General features: G+C 45.5%; 2 protein-coding genes and 1 long non-coding RNA gene across 6 annotated transcripts in view; 1 reads left to right on the plus strand and 2 right to left on the minus strand.

The window, feature by feature from the left end:
- LOC119469431 (zinc finger protein 160-like) overlaps positions 1 to 21,084 on the plus strand; it is a 609,418-nt gene that overhangs the window by 468,725 nt on the left and 119,609 nt on the right. The gene's annotated exons all lie outside the window — the stretch shown is intronic.
- Positions 9,009 to 10,879, minus strand: LOC108295677. Its single transcript, XR_001821537.1, has 2 exons — positions 10,248 to 10,879; positions 9,009 to 9,364 (listed from the first exon to the last, which is right to left on the minus strand). It is a non-coding gene; the product is annotated as an uncharacterized LOC108295677 (long non-coding RNA).
- The window catches only part of LOC108295642 (zinc finger protein 160), a 97,648-nt gene continuing 93,368 nt past the window's right edge, over positions 16,805 to 21,084 (minus strand). For both annotated transcript variants that reach the window (XM_017517933.2, XM_017517934.2), the window contains one exon: positions 16,805 to 20,423. In XM_017517933.2, coding sequence (XP_017373422.2) covers positions 18,238 to 20,423 — 2,186 coding nt within the window. In that variant the 3' untranslated portion in view covers positions 16,805 to 18,237. The remainder of the gene's footprint in view (positions 20,424 to 21,084) is intronic.

Here is a 21,084-nt window from a genome sequence, read left to right on the forward strand (position 1 = left end):
CATGTTGGCTAGGATGGTCTTGATCTCTTGGCCTCATGATCCATCCACCTCAGCTTCCCAAAGTGCTTGGATTACAGGTGTGAGCCACCACACCGGCCGGAGCAGACACATTCTTTTGAGCAGCCTACCCTGTTCTGTCCTTCTGGGTGTACTGTTTCTATGACTAAAAGCTCCCATAAAATCTCCTAAGGCACTAGCAGCTGGCTCATTCTTCTGAGCAGCCAGTTGGGTCTCTTCTTCGTGTCCTCTCTTTTTAAATAAAGGTTACTTAACCCTTTAACTCTTTCTGTATGTCTCCTGATTGAACTATTTCCTTCAGGAAGACCAATTACCTCTTGTGGTAATCTAAGGTCTATGCAGGATTCAGTGCATCTCAACTAGTAAACACAGGACAGGCGCAGTGGCTTATGCCTGTAATCCCATCACTTTGGGAGGCTGAGGTGGGCAGATCACAAGGTCTGGAGTTTAAGACCAGCCTGGCCAATATGGTGAAACCCCATTTCTACTAAAAAATACCAAAAAAATTAGCTGGGCATGGTGGTGTACACCTGTAGTCCCAGCTACTCGGGAGGCTGAGGCAGGAGAATCACTTGAACCCGGGAGGTGGGAGTTGCAGTGAGCTGAGATAGTGCCATTGCACTCCGACCTGGGCAACAGAGAGAGACTCTGTCTCAAAAAAAAAAATAAAGAAAGAAAAGAAGAAAAAGGAAAAAAGCGAGGGTGGGCATGGAGGAGAAGAGAGAGCTGGATTTGTTAAAATTAATAGTCAACATGACTATAATCTAGAAAATTAATTTCATTTATGGACAAGCACTAATACAAATATACTGAAAACCATCTTACTTCTTTAGTTGCTCTCATTAAACGCACACATGCGCACACACAGAAATATACACAAACAATACATTACATATCTCCACTAACAGATACACAATGACATCTGATTACATTTCCAGACCTACGAGAAGAAATTATAGAATTTCACTAAAGTGGTGATGTCTTTAACAGAATACAAAGCCCCAGACACTACCTTCCTCATGGAAACATGAATTTAGTAACAATGCATGGACCAATTACCTTTGTGAGAAATCTAGGTATCACTTAAAAGGTTAAAACTTTTTTTTTTTTTTTTGAGACAGAGTTTCACTCTTGGTGTCCAGGCTGGAGTGCAGTGGTGTGATCTTGGCTCACTGCAACCTCCAACTCCTGGGTTCACGCGATTCTCCTGCCTCAGTCTCCCGAGTAGCTGGAATCACAGGCATGCACCGCCATGCCAGGCTAATTTTTGCACTTTTAGTAGAGATGGGGTTTCTCCATTTTGGTCAGACTGGTCTTGAACTCCTGACCTCAGGTGATCCACCCACCTCAGCTTCCCAAAGTGCTGGGACTACAGGCATGAGTCACTACACCTGGCCAAACTTTTTTTTTTGAGACAGAGTCTCACTCTGTTGCTCAGGCTGGAGTGCAGTGGCACAATCTCGACTCACTATAACCTCTGCCTCCTGGGCTCAGGTGATCCACGTACCTCAGCGTCCTGAGCAGCTAGGATTCCAAGCATGTGCTACCATGCCCAGCTAATTTTTATATATTTAGTATAGATGAATTTTGCTATGTTGGCCAGGCTGGTCTTGAACTCCTGGCCTCAAGTGATCCACCTGCCTCCACTTCCCAAAGTGTTGGGATTACAGCCATGAGCAACCATTTCTGGCCCCTGTTAATTTTTAAATGTTTTTGTAGAGATGGGATCCCCTTATGTTGCTCAGGCTGGTCTTGAATTCCTGGGCTCCAGTGATCCTCTTGCCTTGGCCTACCAAAGTGCTAGGATTATAGGCATGAGCCATTGTGGCCAGCCTGGAACACTTAATGGAAGCCCGACAGGCAAATGTGACATTTATTCCCCAGTGGCTCTACCCTGGCATGATGTGTTATCACTGCAAGGAAATTCCCAAATACTGATTTCTCCTGGGGGAAGGAGAGTATGAGAACATCCATCAAACATTCTGATCTTTCAAGGGACTGCTAAAGGAACAAGTTTCTGTCTTGGCTGAACATAAGCACTGAAAGGAACAGCACCAGGTTAGGGAGCCATTGAGAGTAAAGGCAATCAGCTTGTCATGCCTGTAATCCTAGCACTTTGGAAGGCTGAGGTAGGAAGATACCTGAGCCCAGGAGTTCAAGACCAGCCTGGCCAACATGGTGAAACTCCGGTTTTTTTAAAAAAAAAAAAAAAAAAAAAAAAAGACCTGCCTGAGTAACATAGTGAGACCCCCCATCTACACACACACACACACACACACACAGCCAGTCATGGTGGCTCATGCCTGTCGTCCCCGCTACTTGGAAGGCTGAAGTGGGAGGACTGCTTTAGCCCAGGGGGTAGAGGCTGAAGTGAACTATGGCTGTGTCACTGCACTCCAGCCTGGGTGACAGGGAGACTGTCTCAAAAAGAAAAAAAAGAATAAAGGCAATCAACGTAATTCAATGTCTATGGTAACATGAGCAAGATACTAGGTGCAGATCCAGACCAGAATTTACTATAGCATCACAGAGGCTGCAGAGTATCTGGTAGACAACAGAATTCCTCCCACGTATAAACTGGCAAAATCTCTTCAGTTAGATTACAGGCAAAAGCGTAGAGAGGATCTACCCTCAGAAAAGGCTTGAGAGGCCTCCAGAATCTCTAGTCAGGTTGAATAAAGTGTGTCCTCCATGAACAAAGACAGACACCAAAAATTGAGTGAAGTGGATGATTTGTGAGATGCTGAAATTCCAACAGAAGATTAACAAGATAACAAAGAGAAAAAAAAAAATGACCCATACAAAAGAACAAATTAAGTCACCACAAACTGACATTAAAGAAACAAAGATATATTAATTACTAAATAAAGAATTCAAAATAAGAGTCATAAGATGCTCAACCACAGGAAATCAGGAAAACAAGATATGAACAAAATGAGATTGTTAACAATAAGAAACCATGAAGACACACCAACAGAGTCTAGCATGTGTGTGCAGTGGCTCACACCTGTAATCCCAGCACTTTGGGAGGCCTAGGCAGGAGGATTGCTTGAGGCCAGGAGTTCAAGACCAGTCTGGGCAACATGGTGAAACTCTGTCTCTATCAAAAAATAATACAAAAAGTAGCCAGGTGCAGTGGCTCACACGTATAATCTCAGCACTTTGGAAGGCCAAGGTGGGCAGACCACCTGAGGTCAGGAGTTCAACACCAGCCTGGTTACCATAGTGAAACCCTGTGTCTACTAAAAATACAAAAATTAGCCAGGCATGGTGGTGGGCACCTGTAATCCCAGCTACTCAGGAGGTTCAGACAGAACTGCTTGAACCTGGGAGATGGAGGTTGCAGTGATCCGAGATCACGCCACTGCACTACAGTCTAGGCAACAGAGGGAGACTCCATCTCAAAAACAAACAAACAAAAAAACAGCTGGGCATGGTGGCCCATGCCTGTGGTCCTAGCTAGCAGGGAGGCTGAGTTTGGAGGATCCCTGAAGCTTGGGAGGCGAAGGTTGCTGTGAGCCAAGATCACACCACTGCACTCCAACCTGGGTGACAGAATGAGATCCCACCTCAAAAAAATAAATAAATAAAAAATAAAAAATTCTAGAACTGAAAAACATAATAACTGAATTGGAAAACATACTAGAGAAACTAAAAAACTGACTTGATCAGGTAAAAAAAAAAAAAAAAAAAGAGAGAAAGGCCAGGCACATTTGCTAAAGCCTATAATCTCAGCAGTTTGGGAGGCCAAGGTGGGCAGAATGCCTGAGGTCGGGAGTTCAAGACCAGCCTGGCCAACATGGTGAAACCCCATCTTGACTACAAAATTAGCCAGGTGTGGTGGCAGGCACCTGCAATCCCAGCTACTAGGGAGTCTGAGGCAGGAGAATGGCGTGAACCCGGGAGGCAGAGGTTGCAGTGAGCCGAGATTGTGCCACTGCACCCCAGCCTGGGTGACAAGGCAAGACTCCATCTCCAAGAAAAAAAAAAAGAAAGAAATATATAACTTACTATGACTGAATAAAAAATAAATTTAAAAAATCTGTACATGACTACAAATAATAACACTGAAGTAGTAATCAAAATGTCCCAAGTAAATTGAAAAAAAAAAAAAAATCCCAACAAAAAAGACCAGGTATAGACACATAATTTGTAATCATTGCATAATTCTACTGAACATTTTTTTTTTTTTTTAAAGATGGGGTTTCACCATGTTGGTCAGGCTGGTCTTGAACTCCCGATCTCAGATGATCCGCCTGCCTTAGCCTCCAAAGTGCTTGGATTACAGGCGTGAGACATCACGCCTGGCCTCTACTGAACATTTAATGAAGAATTAACACCAATCCTTCTCAATTCCAAATAACTAAAGAGAAAACACACAAAAAAAATTCCTTCAATGACACCAGCATTACTAGCATACAACACACTCACAAATACATGACAGCAAAACTATAGACCAATATCCCTGAAAATATTGATGAAAAACTCCTCAACATAATATTAGTATTGGGAAACTAAATTGTATAGCACATTAATAGGGGCCATGACCAAATGGGATGATAAGGATGGTTTAAGAGAAGAAAGATAACACACTGATAGAGTGAAGGACAAAAATCACATGATCACCTCAACTCATGCAGAAAAAGTATCTGCCAAAATTCAATACAGTTCATGATAAAGACAAAAAAACAAACAAACTAGGAAGAGAAGAAAATAAGAGAACATTAGATTTGGCCATGATTTCTTGGATATAATACCAAAAGCACTAGCAGAAAACCAAAAACAGATGAATGGAACTACATCCAAGTGAAAAACTGTGCATCAAGAGAGAATGCTCCAGCCAGGGTGTAGAAGAGCAAGCTCCTGTTTCCCAACACAAAAACGAAAATTTTCAAAACTTGCAAGTTAAAATATCGCATCAAAACAGTCACTGAAAACTTTTTTAAAAATCTCCTAATAAAGGCCAAGCATGGTGGCTCACGCCTGTAATTCCAGCACTTTGGGAGGTGAGGCGGGCGTATCATGAGGTCAGGAGTTCAAGACCAGCCTGGCCAATATGGTGAAACCCAGTCTCTACTAAAATACAAAAAATTGGCTGGGCATGGTGGTGCACGCCTGTAATCCCAGCTACTTGGGAGGCTGAGGCAGAGGAATCACTTGAACCTGAGAGGTGGAGCATGCAGTGAGCCAAGATCGTGCCACTGCAATCCAGTCTGGTGACAGAGCGAGACTCGGTCTCAAAAAAAAAAAAAAAAAAAAAAAAAAAAGAATATGAAGTCAGAAACACAGTGACTCACTCGTAAAGTTTCAAACATAATATAAATGAAGCAGGAAAGCCTTCCCCTTAGTGTTCTCATTTTAAAGCATTTAGCAGGAATTTGTGCACAGTAACATATGACTTCATGGTCAGCCTCTTGAATCCTGTTCTACAAAGAGGTGGCATGCATCCAGATGTGGTCCCTAAACAATCCCTGCTGCCCAGCATACAACCCACACAAATATATGATAAGAAAACAAAACTATACAGGCGCAGTGGCTCATGCCTGTAATCCCAGCACTTTGGGAGGCCAAGGTGGACAGATCACAAGGTCAGGAGTTCGAGACCAGCCTGGCCAACATGATGAAACTCCGTCTGTACTAAAGATACAAAAAATTAGCCAGTGTGGCGGCATGCACCTGTAGTCCCAGCTACTCGGGAGGCTGAGGCAGAGGAATCGCTTAAACTAGGGTGGCAGAGGTTGCAGTGAGCCAAGATCGCGCCATTGCACTTCAGCTGGGTGACAGAGCAAGACTGTCTAAAACTAAAAAGGAAAAAGAAAACAAAACGATAGACTAACATCCCTGAAAATACTGGTGAAAAAGTCCTGAACATAATATTAGGGGGGCACACCCCATTTCCAATCCATGCCTGGGTATTAACCCTTTCCAAGCACCCTTTCTCACGTTCATGTCATTAGGTCATGCGTCATGGAATCTAAGTGAGATGAGAGGGACTGACGGATGACATGGGTGAGTGAGCAAGCATGTGAGGCAGGATGCTTCAGACTCGAAGACTGGCAACTTCAAAGAATGTCATTTTGTTACAGTAGGCAGCTCTTCTGGTATGAGTAGGGCAGGGCAGGAGAGGGCTCCCCCTCTCCATACACACACATCAGGAATGTCAGGCCACCATTAGGTGATGGTCAGGTGGTTGCTAACTGTCTCTCTAAAATAATAGTCACAGCCGACACCAAGGAAAGGCAGGCTCCTCATAGATAGAAAACACCTGAAACTGGTGATCAGCTGCTTCCCATGAAATCAGGAGGTGAGCGTGTGGGCTCAAGCATGCGAATGAGGACAGCCCACCCCAAGGGAAGAATCAGGGAAGCAAGACCCATGAAATATACCAACATATAAAACCCCAAGTCAAAAGGCCAAACTGCACACTTGCCTTTCAAGTTGCCCACTTGGCAATCTTCCAAGTGTACTTTCCTTCGTTTCTGCTGTAAAGCTTTTTTTTTTTTTTTTTTTTTTTTTTTGGAGACAGGGCGTTGCTCTGTCACCCAGACTAGAGTGCAATGGCATCATCTTGGCTCACTGCCAACCTCTGCATCCCAGGATCAAAGGATTCTCCTGCCTCAGCCTCCCAAGTAGCTGGGACTACAGACATGCACCACCACACCTGGCTAATTTTTGTCTTTTTTGTAGAGATGGGGTTTTGCCATGCTGCCCAGGTTGGTTTCGAACTGCAGGACTCAAGCGATACGCCCACCTCAGCCTACCAACGCACTGGGTTGACAGGTGTGAGCCACTATGCCTGGCCATTTCTGCTCTAAAACTTGCCTCAGTCTCTCCTTCTGCCTTGTGCTCCTCAGTTGAATTTTTTTCTTCTGAGGAGGCAGGAATTGAGATTGGTGCAGACCTATATGGATATGGATTCACCGCCCATAACAATTTCAGAAATAAGAGAAATAAAAATCAACTGATAATATTACTTTGCCTGAGTAAGAGCCATCCCTGTTTCCTTTTCTTTCTCTTCCTCCTTTCCCGGGCATCTTCCTTGGGTAATAGGAAAAAGCCTTGAGAAGTCAATCCTGAATGTCCAAAATATGCTGTTTAATGACTAGACTCAACACCTTCTTTTTTTTTTTTTTTGAGACGACATCTCCCTGTTACCCAGGCTGGAGTGCAATGCCATGATCTTGGCTCCCTGCAACCTCTGCATCCCGGCTTCAAGCGATTCTCCTGCCTCAGCCTCCTGAGTAGCTAGGGCTACAGGTGTACGCCACCACACCCAACTAATTTTTGTATTTTTAGTAGAGACGGGGTTTCACCATGTTGGTCAGGCTGGTCCAGGGAAGGTCTCGCTGTGGACAGCCAGTCCTCTGCAAGTCACTGCACCAGATGGGACACAGATTCCTACAGGAAGACCAACAAGTGAGTTTCTGGCCCCTTTCTTCAGAACCCACTCCCCTTTTGGAGAGGCGCACACACACGCTGCAGCAGTGGGAGGCTGGGATGGACTGAGCTTCCCTTCAGGTCACAGATCCCATGCTAACTAACCAAACCCCATGCAGTCCCCTAACCTCTCTGTGAATCCCAGGCTGATCTCAGCCTTCAGAAACAAATTGCAGAGCCTTGGAGCTCAATGCTGAACGCACGTGGACTCACCTTTAGATATGATTAAGGACAGGCCCCAATGTATTTGAATGAAGACTTCAGGTAAGGGGGCACCAGAGGGGTACCTGCAAAATGCCCCAGTACTATAATGTGAAGCCAGGGTTGGGTTCTGCCCAGAGGGGGCAAGCCCAGCACACCCCACGCCTTCTGGCTCTGCTTGCCCTCTTTGGCCTTGTCATCAGGATCAAAACAGTAGACAGCAAAGGTGGGGAAAGAAACATCCACAGCAGCCAAAATGAACCCAGAGGTAGGGGTGACGGTGTGGCTGGAGTGGTGAATTGGGGTGGGAGACCACAGAAGTCCCCTCTAAGAAGAAGTCCCCTCTAAGGAAGGGTTTTTTTCCCCTGAAGTTGAGAGGCCAGAGAGTCCTAGGCAGAAGGAAAGCCCAAATGAAGGTCCTGAGGCAGGAGCAACCTGGGGAGGGAAGCAAGTTCACACTTGCAGCTGAGGGGCCAGAGAGTTCTAGGACAGCCCCGGCAGAGGCCCTTAGGCAAGGGCAACCTTAGTGTCAGAGAAAGGAAAGAGGCCCGCATGGCGGGAGGAGGGGAAACAAGGAGGACACAGGCAGGAGATGATGTCAGAGAGGTCCTGGGAGAAGAGATAAACGTAGCAACCAGGCTGGGTGCGGTGGCTTACGCCTGTAATCCCAGCACTGTGGGAGGCTGAGGCGGGTGGATCACCTGAGGTCAGGAGATCAAGACCATCCTGGCCAACATGGTGAAACCCCGTCTCTACTAAAAATACAAAAATTAGCCGGGCATAGTGGCATGCACCTGTAATCCCAAGCTACTCGGGAGGCTGAGGCAGGAGAATCGCTTGAAGCTAGGAGGCGGAGGCTGCAGTGAGCTGATACAGCACCATTGCAGTCCAGCCTGGGGGACAGAGTGAGACTCCATCTCAAAAAAAAAAAAAAAAAAGGATCAAATAAATTACGTACAAATGTATACACAATTCAAGCTCATGAGACACATTCCGTGGAAAAAATCCCCACTGAGAAGGTGATATCAGAACAGACACCGGGGAAGGAGGCGTGTCTGCACCTGCAGCTGAGGGGCCAGCGAGTTCCAGCAGAGACACAGCCCACGTGAAGGCCTTGAGGCAGGAGCAACCTTGGCCCCAGGAACAGGAAAGAGGCCTGCGTGGCTGCAGCTGAGGGAGCGAGGACACAGGCAGGAGATGAGGTCAGAGAGGCCCCAGGGACCCAGATCAGGCATGGGGGAGGTCTTCAAACATTTTTTTCCCCACACCTCAAAAGAATCTAGAAATGACTTATTTCCTTACCTGTTTTGTACCTTTTTCTTTCTCTCATAAATTAACACACTAATGATGTCATTATTTACTAATTTTAATACATGTTGACATGTTCAGCTAAGTCACCTGAAATCCAGAGTCGCCCTCATCTGAGATGTGCAGGATTGCAGGGGGAATGTGTCTGGGAAGCTCAGTCACTTCTGAACACATGAAAGTGGAGATGCCTGCTGGACTCCCAGAGGAGAGTCGAGGGGGCAACTGGACCCAGGATTCCAGTGTTCAGGGGAAAGGTCTACAGGGAACATGGAGCCCTGCAGGCGGGGTTAAAGCCATGAGATGAGATGATGAGGAAGGGCAGTGGGTGTGGACGGATACCAGAACTCCAAGGGGTAAGCTGAGGGTCACTCCACATTCAGAGAACAGAGCTCAAGATATACTAGAAGAGAAAAGTGTAAAGTGATCAGGGAGGCAAGAAGAAAATTAAGAGAACTATATTTTTATTATTTTTTAATTAAAAAAAAATTTTTTTGAGACGGAGTCTTGCTCTGTCGCCCAGGCTGGAGTGCAATGGTGAGATCTCAACTCACTGTAACCTCCTCCTCCCGAGATCAAGCGATTCTCCTGCCTCAGCCTCCGAGTAGCTGAGATTACTACTACTCCGAGTAGCGTGCAGCACCACACTCGGATAACTTTTTGGTAGAAACGCGGTTTCACCATGTTGGGGAGGCTGGTGTCGAACTCCTAATCTCAAGTGATCCACCCGCCTCGGCCTCCCAAAGTGCTGGGATCACAGGCGTGAGTCACGGCGCCCGGCTCCTCCTTTCACTCTTCCAGTCTCTTTGCAAATCCCGACCCACCCTCTGCTCTGCCATGTGTTTATAGGTTTCTCTCATTCTTTCCTGTCTCTCTCTGTCTCCCGATCCCCTCGGCCCACACATTCACAGGAGGGTTTGGAGTAAGACGCCTGCATCCTGGAGAGGCGCATTTTCCAGGGGGTGGAGCTGGGCAGGCCAGAAGACCGATGTCACAGGGCAGGCCCCGGCTTGAGGAGGAGGGAGGTGGGGGGCGACGGCGCCTTCGGACAGGGGTGGGGTCTGCAGGAGCCCAGGACCAGGCAGAGGACGCGCCTCCCCGGGACCGGCGCTGCGCGCTGCGCTCCAGGGGCCCGCGAGGGCGAGGCTGGGGGTCGCCCAGGGCAGGACGACTTTAAAAAGCGCGGGGTGGGGGGAGGGGACGGGAAAGGGAAGGAGACGCGAAACGCCGGGGACAGGGACCAGTCTCAGACGGAGACTCCCCTACACGGCGAGGTCTGTATTTACCTGGGGTGGAGGTGTGGGGACTTTAAGGTCAGCAGAGACACCCGGGCACCGAGGTGTGGAAACGGGGACGGCGAATCGAAGGTCTAAGCTACACAGAGGTACATTGACGCTCGTCGGCGTCACCTGCCCACACCGCGACCTGCTTCCGGGACTGCAGGAAACTGCGCATGCGCGCAGAGAAGAGCCAGTTAGCCCGGGGCGGTGCCGGGGGCGGTGCCCGGGGCGGGCCGGGGGCGGAGCCTGTGCAGTTTTAAGGTAAAAGCTTAGCGTTGTGGGGGCCCCTTGTGTTGGAAAGGAAAATGTTTTCCTCTTACCAAGACGAAAGCGGCTAATCTCAAAACTATTTTTGCCAGCGGGTTGGACTGGATTCTGCTAGGGAGTTGCCTGCAGCTCAGCGGTCTGGGAACTGGGAATTCCGTGGGGGATCCAGGAGGAAAGGTGATTGGATCTGGGAAAGTTCCTGCAAATCAATTTAATTCAAGTAATTTACTTTAAAAGCTCTGAAAGTATCTGTGAAGGGGATGCAAACTAGACTGTGAAATGCAAAACTCTGCCCGGAAGGAAGGAATGTGACACGTAACGCTATTGTCCAAAGGATCCTCCTTTCCATTTTTTTTTTTTTTTTTTTTTTTTTTTTTCATGGTAAAATACACATAATACAAACTTTGCCATCTTTTTCTTTTTCTGGTTTTTTATTTTTTTTTTCCTGAGACGGACTCTCGCTCTGTCGCCCAGGTTGGAGTGCAGTGACACAATCTCAGCTCACTGCAACCTTGCCTTCTGGGTTCAAGCGATTCTCCCGCCTCAGCCTCCCGAGTAGCTGGGATGATGGGAGCCCACCATCACTCCTTGCTAATATGTAATATTTTTAGTAGAGATGGGGTTTCGCTATGTTGGCCAGGCTGGTCTCGAACTCCTGACCTCGTGATCTGCCTGCCTCAGCCTCCCAAAGTGCTGGGATTACAGGTGTGAGCCACCACGCCCGGCGTATCTGGCTTTTTTCTATGTAAACAAGAATATTCTCATTAGACTTGAGGACGCCTCACTGGAAAACATGGTTCTTTGCAGTAAGCTCTTTTCAATAACACAAAGGGTTGCGATGGGTTCTTTAATATTTGCTATTTTCCAGAATTATAGGTTAAGAATATACTTTAACATTGTCACCCCGTTCCATAGTCCATTTTCTGTTGATTATAAGAGTACCTGGCCGGGCGCGGTGGCTCACGCCTGTAATCCCAGCACTTTGGGAGGCAGAGGCGGGTGGATCACGAGGTCAACAGATCGAGACCATCCTGGTCAACATGGTGAAACCCCGTCTCTACTAAAACTACAAAAAATTAGCTGGGCATGGTGGCGCGTGCCTGTAATCCCAGCTACTCAGGAGGCTGAGGCAGGAGAATTACCTGAACCCAGGAGGTGGAGGTTGCGGTGAGCCGAGATAGCGCCATTGCACTCCAGCCTGGGTAACAAGAGCGTAACTCTGTCTCAAAAAAAAAAAAAAAAAAAAAAAAGAGTACCTGAAACCAGGTAATTTTGATGGAAAGATACTTTGCACAGTTCTAGAGGCTGAGAAAGTCTAAGAACCAGGGGATGCATTTGGTGAGAGCCTCCTTCCTGGTGGCAACCCTCTACAGTCTTGAGGGGTGGGCACATGGCCTCATATGGCCAGAGGGCTGTAGGTAATGGCTTAAGTTTCTTTTTTTTTTTTTTTTTTTTTGAGGCTGAGTTTCACTCTTGTTACCCAGGCTGGAGTGCAATGGCGCTATCTCGGCTCACCGCAACCTCCGCCTCCTGGGTTCAGGCAATTCTCCTGCCTCAGCCTCCTGCGTAGCTGGAATTACAGGCACGCACCACCATGCCCAGCTAATGTTTTGTATTTTTAGTAGAGACGGGGCTTCACCATGTTGACCAGGATGGTCTCAATCTCTTGACCTCGTGATCCACCCGCCTCGGCCTCCCAAAGTGCTGGGATTACAGGCTTGAGCCACCGCGCCCGGCCTCTTTCTTATTATAAATCCACCAGTCCCACTCCAGTGATAATCTATTGGTCATTAACCCATTAATTCAGTAATTCATGAATGGATTCACTCATGAGGGCAGAGCCCTGATGACCCAATCACTTCTTATCTCTGTCTCCCAGGTTCAAGCGATTCTCTTGCCTCAGTCTCCCGAGTAGCTGGGATCACAGGTGTGCACCACCACACCTGGCTATTTTTTTTTGTATTTTTAGTGGAGATGGGCGTTTCACCATGTTGGCCAGGCTGGTCTTGAACTCCTGATCTCAAGGGATCCACCTTCCTTGGCCTCCCAAAGTGCTGAGATTACATGTGTGAGTCACCGTGCCTGGCCCACGAATGCTTTTATTCGCCTTTTTTCTTAGTGACCATTTTTTCCCCCACTGTTTTCCCCCATCGATTCTCTTCTTAATTCACTTGATATTGTTGACACATGAAAGTTCCAACAGACAATGTGGAGACAGCAAATTTGATAAGGCTTCCAGAGCTGTCTTTTCGTTTTGTAGAAGTAAGGTACCGTGGAGTGCACACATTAAAGGAACAACCTTAAACTATTTTTATCCCCTTTCTTACTTTAGTTCTGAATAACTTCAGGATGTATTGGGAATGTAACACCCTGAAATATGAAGAAACTGGCCAAAGCAGCCTGGGCTCCATTCCAGAGCCTCCTTTCCCCCGCTTTCAAAGGACAGGATGTCTTTCAGTGCTTTAGCAAAGGTCATCACGAGGCCATGTGCCATAAAACCTAGGGTGGGCTGCTTTCTGGGGTCCCTCAGCTTCAGTGCCAGTGGGACACAAGTAGATGAGACTCCATCTTCCCCAAGCAGTTTTCTTGAGCCTTGGGAGACCAGCTTGCAGTGAATCAATCCTAGGCTTCTGCTGCCCTTGTTGCCTGCAGTAGTCAACTCGCTTTACTGATCTTGTGTGCATGGGTTCTGTCTCACTGGAGTCAATTTGGTAACCAGGGCGAAGTGAACCTCCTTCACAGGCAAGGAGGGTTTGTAATCCTCCTACACTTGGTAGTGAGAATGTAAATGGCACACCCACTATGGAAAACAGTATGTTGGAAAACTTCCTAGAGTACCTACAAAACCTTAAACAAACATCATACATCATGGTCAAAAAGTGAGATTCCTTCCAAAGGTTGGGGACAAGGCAAAGACATACACTCTTACCACTTCTATTGCACATAGTGTTAGCAATCCTTGGCTGGGTGTAGTGGCTCACATCTGTAATACCAGCACTTTGGGAAGCTAAGGCAGGAGAATTGCTTGAGTCCAGGATTTTGAGATCACCGTGGGCAAGATAGGGAGACCCCATCTCTACAAAAAAAATTGAAAATTGGCTGGTGGCTGGGCGAGGTGGCTTATGCCTGTAATCTCAGCACTTTGGAAGGCTGAGGCAGGAGGACCCCTTGAGCCCAAGTCTTCAAGGCGGAAGTAAGCTCTTGACTGCACCACTGTACTCCAGCCTGGGAAACAAAGCAAGACCCCATCTAGAAAAGACTACTACTACTAACAGTGAAATAAGAAAAATAATAGAGACCAAAAAGGAATACATAACAGTGTACCCATGAGCACAGGACATGATGGTTGTGGTAAGCTAATGACCTCCACCCGAAAAGATACACATACAAAGGATTTCCTTTTCAATAGCCCTCGAACCTGTATTACATGGTCTCTCAAAGCAGAGTTTGCAGATGTGATCTGGTTGAGGATCTTGAGATGGCAGAATATCCAGGATTATTTGGTTAAAGCAGTATAATCACTAGAGTCCACATAGGAAAAATACAGGTGGAGGTAGAATCACAGAGAATTGGCAACGCTTGCACAGCAAAGAGACAAAGAGATTCTATGACGCTGCCTTCTGACTGTGAAAATGGAGGAAGTAGCCCAGGGGTAGAGGATGTAAGTGGCCTCTGGAACCTAGCAAGGGTGAAGAAATCAACTCTCCCCTAGAGATTCAAGAAGGATGATAGTTCTATAAACCTGTTTGACTTCTGACCACCACACACTGACAGCATAAATCTCTCTTTTTTTTTTTTTTGAGATGGAGTTTTGCTCTTGTTGCCCAGGCTGGAGTGAAGTGGCACGATCTTGGCTCACTACAACCTCCACCTCCCAGGTTCAAGGGATTCTCCTGCGTCAGCCTCCTGAGTAGCTGGGATTACAGGCATGCACCACCATGCCCGGCTAGTTTTGTATTTTTAGTAGAGACAGGGTTTCACCATGTTGGACAGGCTAGTTTCGAACTCCTGACCTCAAGTGATCCACCCGCCCAAAGTGATGGGATTACAGGCATAAGTCATCATGCCCGGCCAAATCTTTGTTGTTTTAAGCCACTCACTTTGTGGTGATGGTCGCAGCAGCAATGGGAAATTTATAAAATGGTTTATGTAGAAAAGCCTAAGAAATCTAAAAAGTCTGGAGAATGAGTGAGATTTTAAGGAAATAGACTACAAAATCAACATACAAAAATCTACTTTATTTCTATATACTAGCAATTAATACATGGAAATTGAAAAAAAAAAATTCCTCTGGTTTGAATATCCCCAACAAAACTCATTTGGAAATTTGATCCCCAATGTGGCCATATTGAGAGGTGGGGCCTTTAAGAGGTCATTAGATCATGAGAGTTCAGCTGTCATGAATGAATCAATCCATGCACGGATTAAGGGACTGTTATCACGGGAGCAGAAGTGATGGTTTTTATAGGAATAAGAGAGATCTGAGCAAACAGTATACTCAGCCCTCTCACAATGTGATGTGCTATGTTGCTTCAGGATGCTGCAAAGTGTCCACCAAGAAACCCTTACCAGTGTTGACCAAAAAGGCTACAAAATGTCTAACTTTAGCAAGGAGACCTTTATTTCTTACAAAGGGTTGCAGCCAGCAGGCTAGCCATCCAGCAGGCTGGGAAGCACAGTTTCAGCCAGAAACAACACAGGCAGTTCAGAGGAGGAAAGCTGAGGCAGGAATTTATGATTAATAGCAATATGTTCAATATTAAGTAAATATACTAATGGTTTATGGGAGGGTCATGCATGTATGATAAGCAAACATACATGTTCCTAGTTTATCTACCAGAGCAAAATAAAATTCCCATTTTCTATACTCCTTTTTTTTTTTTTTTGAGACGGAGTTTCGCTCTCGTTACCCAGGTTGGAGTGCAATGGCGCGATCTCGGCTCACCGCAACCTCCGCCTCCTGGGTTCAGGCAATTCTCCTGCCTCAGCCTCCTGAGTAGCTGGGATTACAGGCACGTGCCACCATGCCCAGCTAATTTTTTGTATTTTTAGTAGAGACGGGGTTTCACCACATTGACCAGGATGGTCTCGATCTCTTGACCTCGTGATCCACCCGCCTCGGCCTCCCAAAGTGCTGGGATTACAAGCTTGAGCCACCGCGCCCGGCCTCTATACTCACTCTTGAAGAAAACTCATGAACATTAATCTTTTCAAATTACATCAATAATCCAAGAACATCATAAAGGAGGTTTTATCTTTGTTCTCCACAACTTTTTTTATTTTTATATCTTTATTTGGAGAAGGAGTTTGGCTCTTGTTGCCCAGGCAGGAGTGCAATGGTGCAGTCTTGGCTCACTGCAACCTCCACCTCCCAGGTTCAAGCAATTCTCCTGCCTCAGTCCCCCAAGTAGCTGGGATTACAGGCGCCTGCCACCATGCTGGGATAATTTTTGTATTTTTAGTAGAGACAGGGTTTCACCATGTTGGCCAGACTGGTCTTGAGCTCCTGACCTCAGGTGATCCAACTGCCTTGGCCTCCCGAAGTGCTGGGATTACAGGCGTGAGTCACCACACCCAGCCAACTTTATTTCATATTTCTTTTTTTTTTTTTTTTTTGAGGCTGAGTTTCACTCTTATTGCCCAGGCTGGAGTGCAATGGCATGATCTCGGCTCACTGCAACCTCTGCCTCCCAGGTTCAAGCGATTCTCCTGCCTCAGCCTCCAGAGTAGCTAGGACTACAAGCATGTGCCACTAAGCCCAGCTAATTTCATATTTTTAGTAGAGATGTGATTTCACCATGCTGGCCAGGCTGGTGTCCAACTTCTGACCCCAGGTGATCCACTTGCCTTGGTCTCCCAAAACAATGGGATTACAGGCATAAGTCACTGTGCCTGGCCTATTTCATATTTCTCATATTTTTGCTATGTATTTTCACTTCATGGACACCAAGATGCATAGCATGGGTCTTACTTGGCACACAAGAAACTGACATGGAAATATAATATGGTGCATATGCATCAATGGCAATGCAGATTTTGGGGTGTGATAATGTGAAATTAACTTTCAGTAGGATTTTTCTTTTATACTCCAATAAGTATCCTAAGCCACAGTGTGGGGCACATAATTTAAGCACAAATTGCGGTTACAGGTTTCCAAAACTGTGTTATTTGATTTCACCATTAAAAAAAATTGTTCTTGATCCTTTAAGAGACTAGCGGTACATTGTTATTCTGTTATGAAGTATCCTACTGAGACAGGATACAACTATGTTGGTAGAAAGAATGTGATTCATTCATAGAGAAAAACCAATTCCATTTTATTAGTTAAAACATATCTATGATACATTCTGAATAAAACATTAGCAAAATGTACTTCAAGAAGATAATGTGAGTTCTACTGAAGAATATGTTACTCTAGTTCTGTTGATTAAACTCGACTCTGACAACTACTCTCTCTTCAATTTCTTTTAAGACAAGAGTTTCGCTTTTGTTGCCCAGGCTGGAGTGCAATCGCGCAATCTCGGCTCACCACTACCTCCACCTCCTGGGTTCAAGCGATTCTCCTGCTGCAGCCTCCCAAATAGCTGGGATTACAGGCATGCGCCACCACACCTGGCTAATTTTGTATTTTTAGTAGAGACGGGGTTTCTCCATGTTGGTCAGGCTGGTCTCAAACTCCTGGCCTCAGGTGATCCACCCATCTCAGCCTCCCAAAGTGCTGGAATTATAGGCGTAAGCCACCGCGCCCGGCCTCTCTCTTCAATTTCAAAAACAAGACTAATTTTTCATCACTCTTTGCTAAACAACAGGTATTGCTCTTTAATGGATAAGGAGCAACGTTTTCTCCTGCATTATTTCTATCACACAGTCTCTAATCCCCTATTACCCTCCTCCCACAAAAGTCCTAGGGTGTTGGCCTGCTCCATTTCATGTTCAGCTGATAGACCATTTCTTTCCTCTAAACCACAGTACTCTCCTGGTAGGAGAACGGCACCCTGGACATAATCAGAATGGTGAGTGACATCATAGTTTTACACTGTTTTTCGCCACTCCCAAACGCTAATTCAGACAATATTTAATTTTAAAAGCAAAGTCCCTCCTCCTTCACAAACTGGATAGCAATAATCCTTCCCCCAATTAAGTGAGTGCTTCTATCCCAATGATTTTTCCAAAAAAACACCATGGAAGGTGGGTAGGGATGCACAATAACAGATTTCAAAGTTCACACTGAAACTCAATAGGTTTTTTTTTTTAAAAAAAAACCTTAAATAATTCAATACAACATCTTATAAGCTGAAGGTAACTGACTGCCTACAAATATCCTGCAACCTTTTCATATATGAGTTAAAAATATATAATTTTTAGCGTATTTGGACTTGTAAGTATTCTACAGTGTATAACATCAAGGCAAACAGGGAAACCAGAGACAGTTATTCCTAAATGGAATCCTCACTTACCGTTAGTCACTGGGTACTGGCCAGTTAGTCACTGGATGCACATTACATGTGTTTCGTTTCATCGAAGACATATATTTTGACGCCTAGTAACCTGTGAGGCCTGGATAAACCCTCTGCCACATATGTGTACGTGATGCCTCTTTATTATGGCCTCTCATATCTGTTAATGCTTAAACCCATGAGGGCCGGCCACCATCACTGCATTTTTAAGGATTCTCTCAAGAATGAATTAACCGACCTGAAGTGAACGGTAACGAATGGCCTTGCCACACTCATTTGTAAGGTTTTTCTCCAGTGTGCATTCTGTGATGACTTGCAAGATTTGAACTCTGCCTGAAGACCTTGCCACACTCGTTACATTTGTAACGTTTTTCTCCAGTGTGGATTGCCATATGGGTAGTCAGACTTGACCGTACCCTAAAGGCTTTCCCACACTCTGTACACCTGTAAGGTTTCTCCCCAGTATGAATTCTTCGGTGATTGGCCAGGTGCGCATTTTGAGTGAAGACCTTGCCACATTCATTACATTTGTAAGGTTTTTTTCCGGTATGAATTGCCTGATGGGTGGTTAGGCTTGAACGAACACTGAAGGCTTTCCCACACTCATTGCATCGGTAAGGTTTCTCTCCAGTGTGAGTCCTTTGATGATTTGCAAGGTGTGAATTCTGAGTGAAGACCTTGCCACATTCGTTACATTTGTAAGGCTTCTCTCCAGTATGGATGACCTTATGGGTAGTTAGGTTTGAATGCATACTAAAGGCTTTGCCACACTCATTACACTTGTAAGGTTTCTCTCCAGTATGAATTCGCCGATGAGTTGCAAGGTACGAATTGTGCCTAAAAACCTTGCCACATTCATGACACTTGTAAGGTTTCTCTCCAGTATGTATTGCCTGATGAAAAGTTAGGCTCGAACGATCACTAAAGGCTCTGCCACAGTCATTACACTTGTAAGGCTTTTCTCCAGTATGAACTCTCCAATGCCGTGCAAGTTGTGACGTTTGAGCAAAGACTTTACCACATTCACTACACTTGTAAGGTTTCTCTCCGGAATGAATTCCCCGATGACTTCTAAGGTGTGATTTCTGAGTGAAGCTCTTGCCACATTCAATACATTTGTAAGGTTTCTCTCCAGAATGGATTGCCTGATGGGTGGTTAGGCTTGAACGAACACTGAAGGCTTTCCCACACTCATTACACTTGTAAGGTTTCTCTCCAGTATGAATTCTTCGATGATTTGCAAGTTGTGAATTCTGAGTGAAAACCTTGCTGCATTCATTACATTTGAAAGGTTTTGTTCCAGTATGAATGACCTGATGGGTAGCTAGGTTTGAATGCATACTAAAGGCTTTGCCACATTCATTACACTTGTAAGGTTTCTCACCAGTATGAACTCTCCGATGCCTTCCAAGGTAAGAATTGTACCTAAAGACTTTGCCACACTCATTACATTTGTAAGGTTTTTCTCCAGTGTGGATTGTCTGATGAATAGCTAGGCTTGAACGAACACTAAAAGCTTTACCGCACTCATTGCACTTGTAAGGTTTCTCTCCAGTGTGAATTCTCCAATGACTTATAAGGTGTGAATTCTGAGTGAAGAGCTTGCCACATTCGTTACATTTGAACGGTTTTTCTCCAGTATGGATTAACTGATGGGTAGTTAGGTTTGAATGTCCTCTAAAGGCTTTTCCACACTCATTACACTTGTAAGGTTTCTCTCCAGTATGAATTCGCCGATGAGTTGCAAGGTATGAATTGTGCCTGAAGACCTTGCCGCACTCATGACATTTGTAAGGTTTCTCTCCAGTATGGATTACCTGATGAATAGTTAGGTTTGAACGAACAGTAAAGGTTTTGCCACATTCACTGCATTTGTAAGGCTTTTCTCCACTATGAATTCTCCTATGACTTGTAAGGTTTGAATTCTGGGTGAATGCCTTGCCACATTCATTACATTTGTAAGGTTTTCCACAATTGTTTGCTTTTCGTCTTTGAGTGAGTAATGAAAAATGGTTAAGTTCATTATATTTTTTAGACCTGTTGGTTTGGACACTAGAAGGAATTTGCTGAAGTGGTGACACTGAGGAACCATTGTTGGCAGACTTCTCAACTTGATTACATTCATACATTTTCCCTTCACCTTCAAACAGCTGCAGTTCAGGCAGATGTGAATGAAAGCTTACTTCCAGCTGACTGTTAAGAAGCTTGTTTTCTATGTCACTTCTACTGTGTTGATCTCTTTTCCCTTCTTTCTGGGTCATAAGCACTCCCTTGTGATTTTCTGTGTCATCTCCCCATTGACACTCAAAGTCATGTATGTTTTTCTGGAGTTCCTTAAAGGAGAAGTCTTCGATGTCAGGGCTTCCACGTCTTTCCAGCATCGCTGTGTGGAATGCTGTTTCTGTACTGCTCTGCTCTTTTGGTAGTAGACCCTTGATTATACATTTAGGAGGGATATCTATAAGAGATAAAGAACCACACATTTCCAATTAATTACAGTACATAAACAAACATTTTACAGTGAAAACACATTCCACCAAAAGTAACACTTACACTGAACAGACTTTGGAACTTCAGAACCGTGAATTTCAATTTTTAGGAACAAAAAGATAGTATTTTTTAACACAGAATATGCCGTTACGTGTAATTCAAGTATTTCGGAAGGGCTGTGTGTTGTGGCTGATGCCTATAATCCCAATACTTTGGGAGCCTAACGTGGGAGGATCACAGAAGGCCATGAGTTTGAGTCCAGCCTGGGCAGCACGGCAAGACCCCATCTCTACAAAAACAAAATAATTTAAAAATTAAGCCAGGCATGGTGGCTCACGCCTGTAATCCTAGCACTTTGGGAGCCTGAGGCAGGTGGATCACAAGGCTGGGAAATTGAGATCATCCTGGCCAATATGGTGAAACCCCATCTCCTCACCTCCCCTAACCCTAACCCTAACCCTACTAAAATATAAAAATTAGCCGGGTGTGATGGCGTGTGCTGTAGTCCTGGCTTCTCAGGAGGCTGAGGCAGGAGAATCGCTTGAACCCAGAAAGTGGGCGTTACAGTGAGTCGAGATCATGTCACTGTACTCCAGCCTGGTCAACAGATGGAGAGTCCTTCTCTTTTT

The sequence above is a fragment of the Cebus imitator genome, unplaced genomic scaffold, assembly GCF_001604975.1.
Source record: "Cebus imitator isolate Cc_AM_T3 unplaced genomic scaffold, Cebus_imitator-1.0 Scaffold654, whole genome shotgun sequence".
Taxonomy (NCBI): Eukaryota; Metazoa; Chordata; class Mammalia; order Primates; family Cebidae; genus Cebus; species Cebus imitator.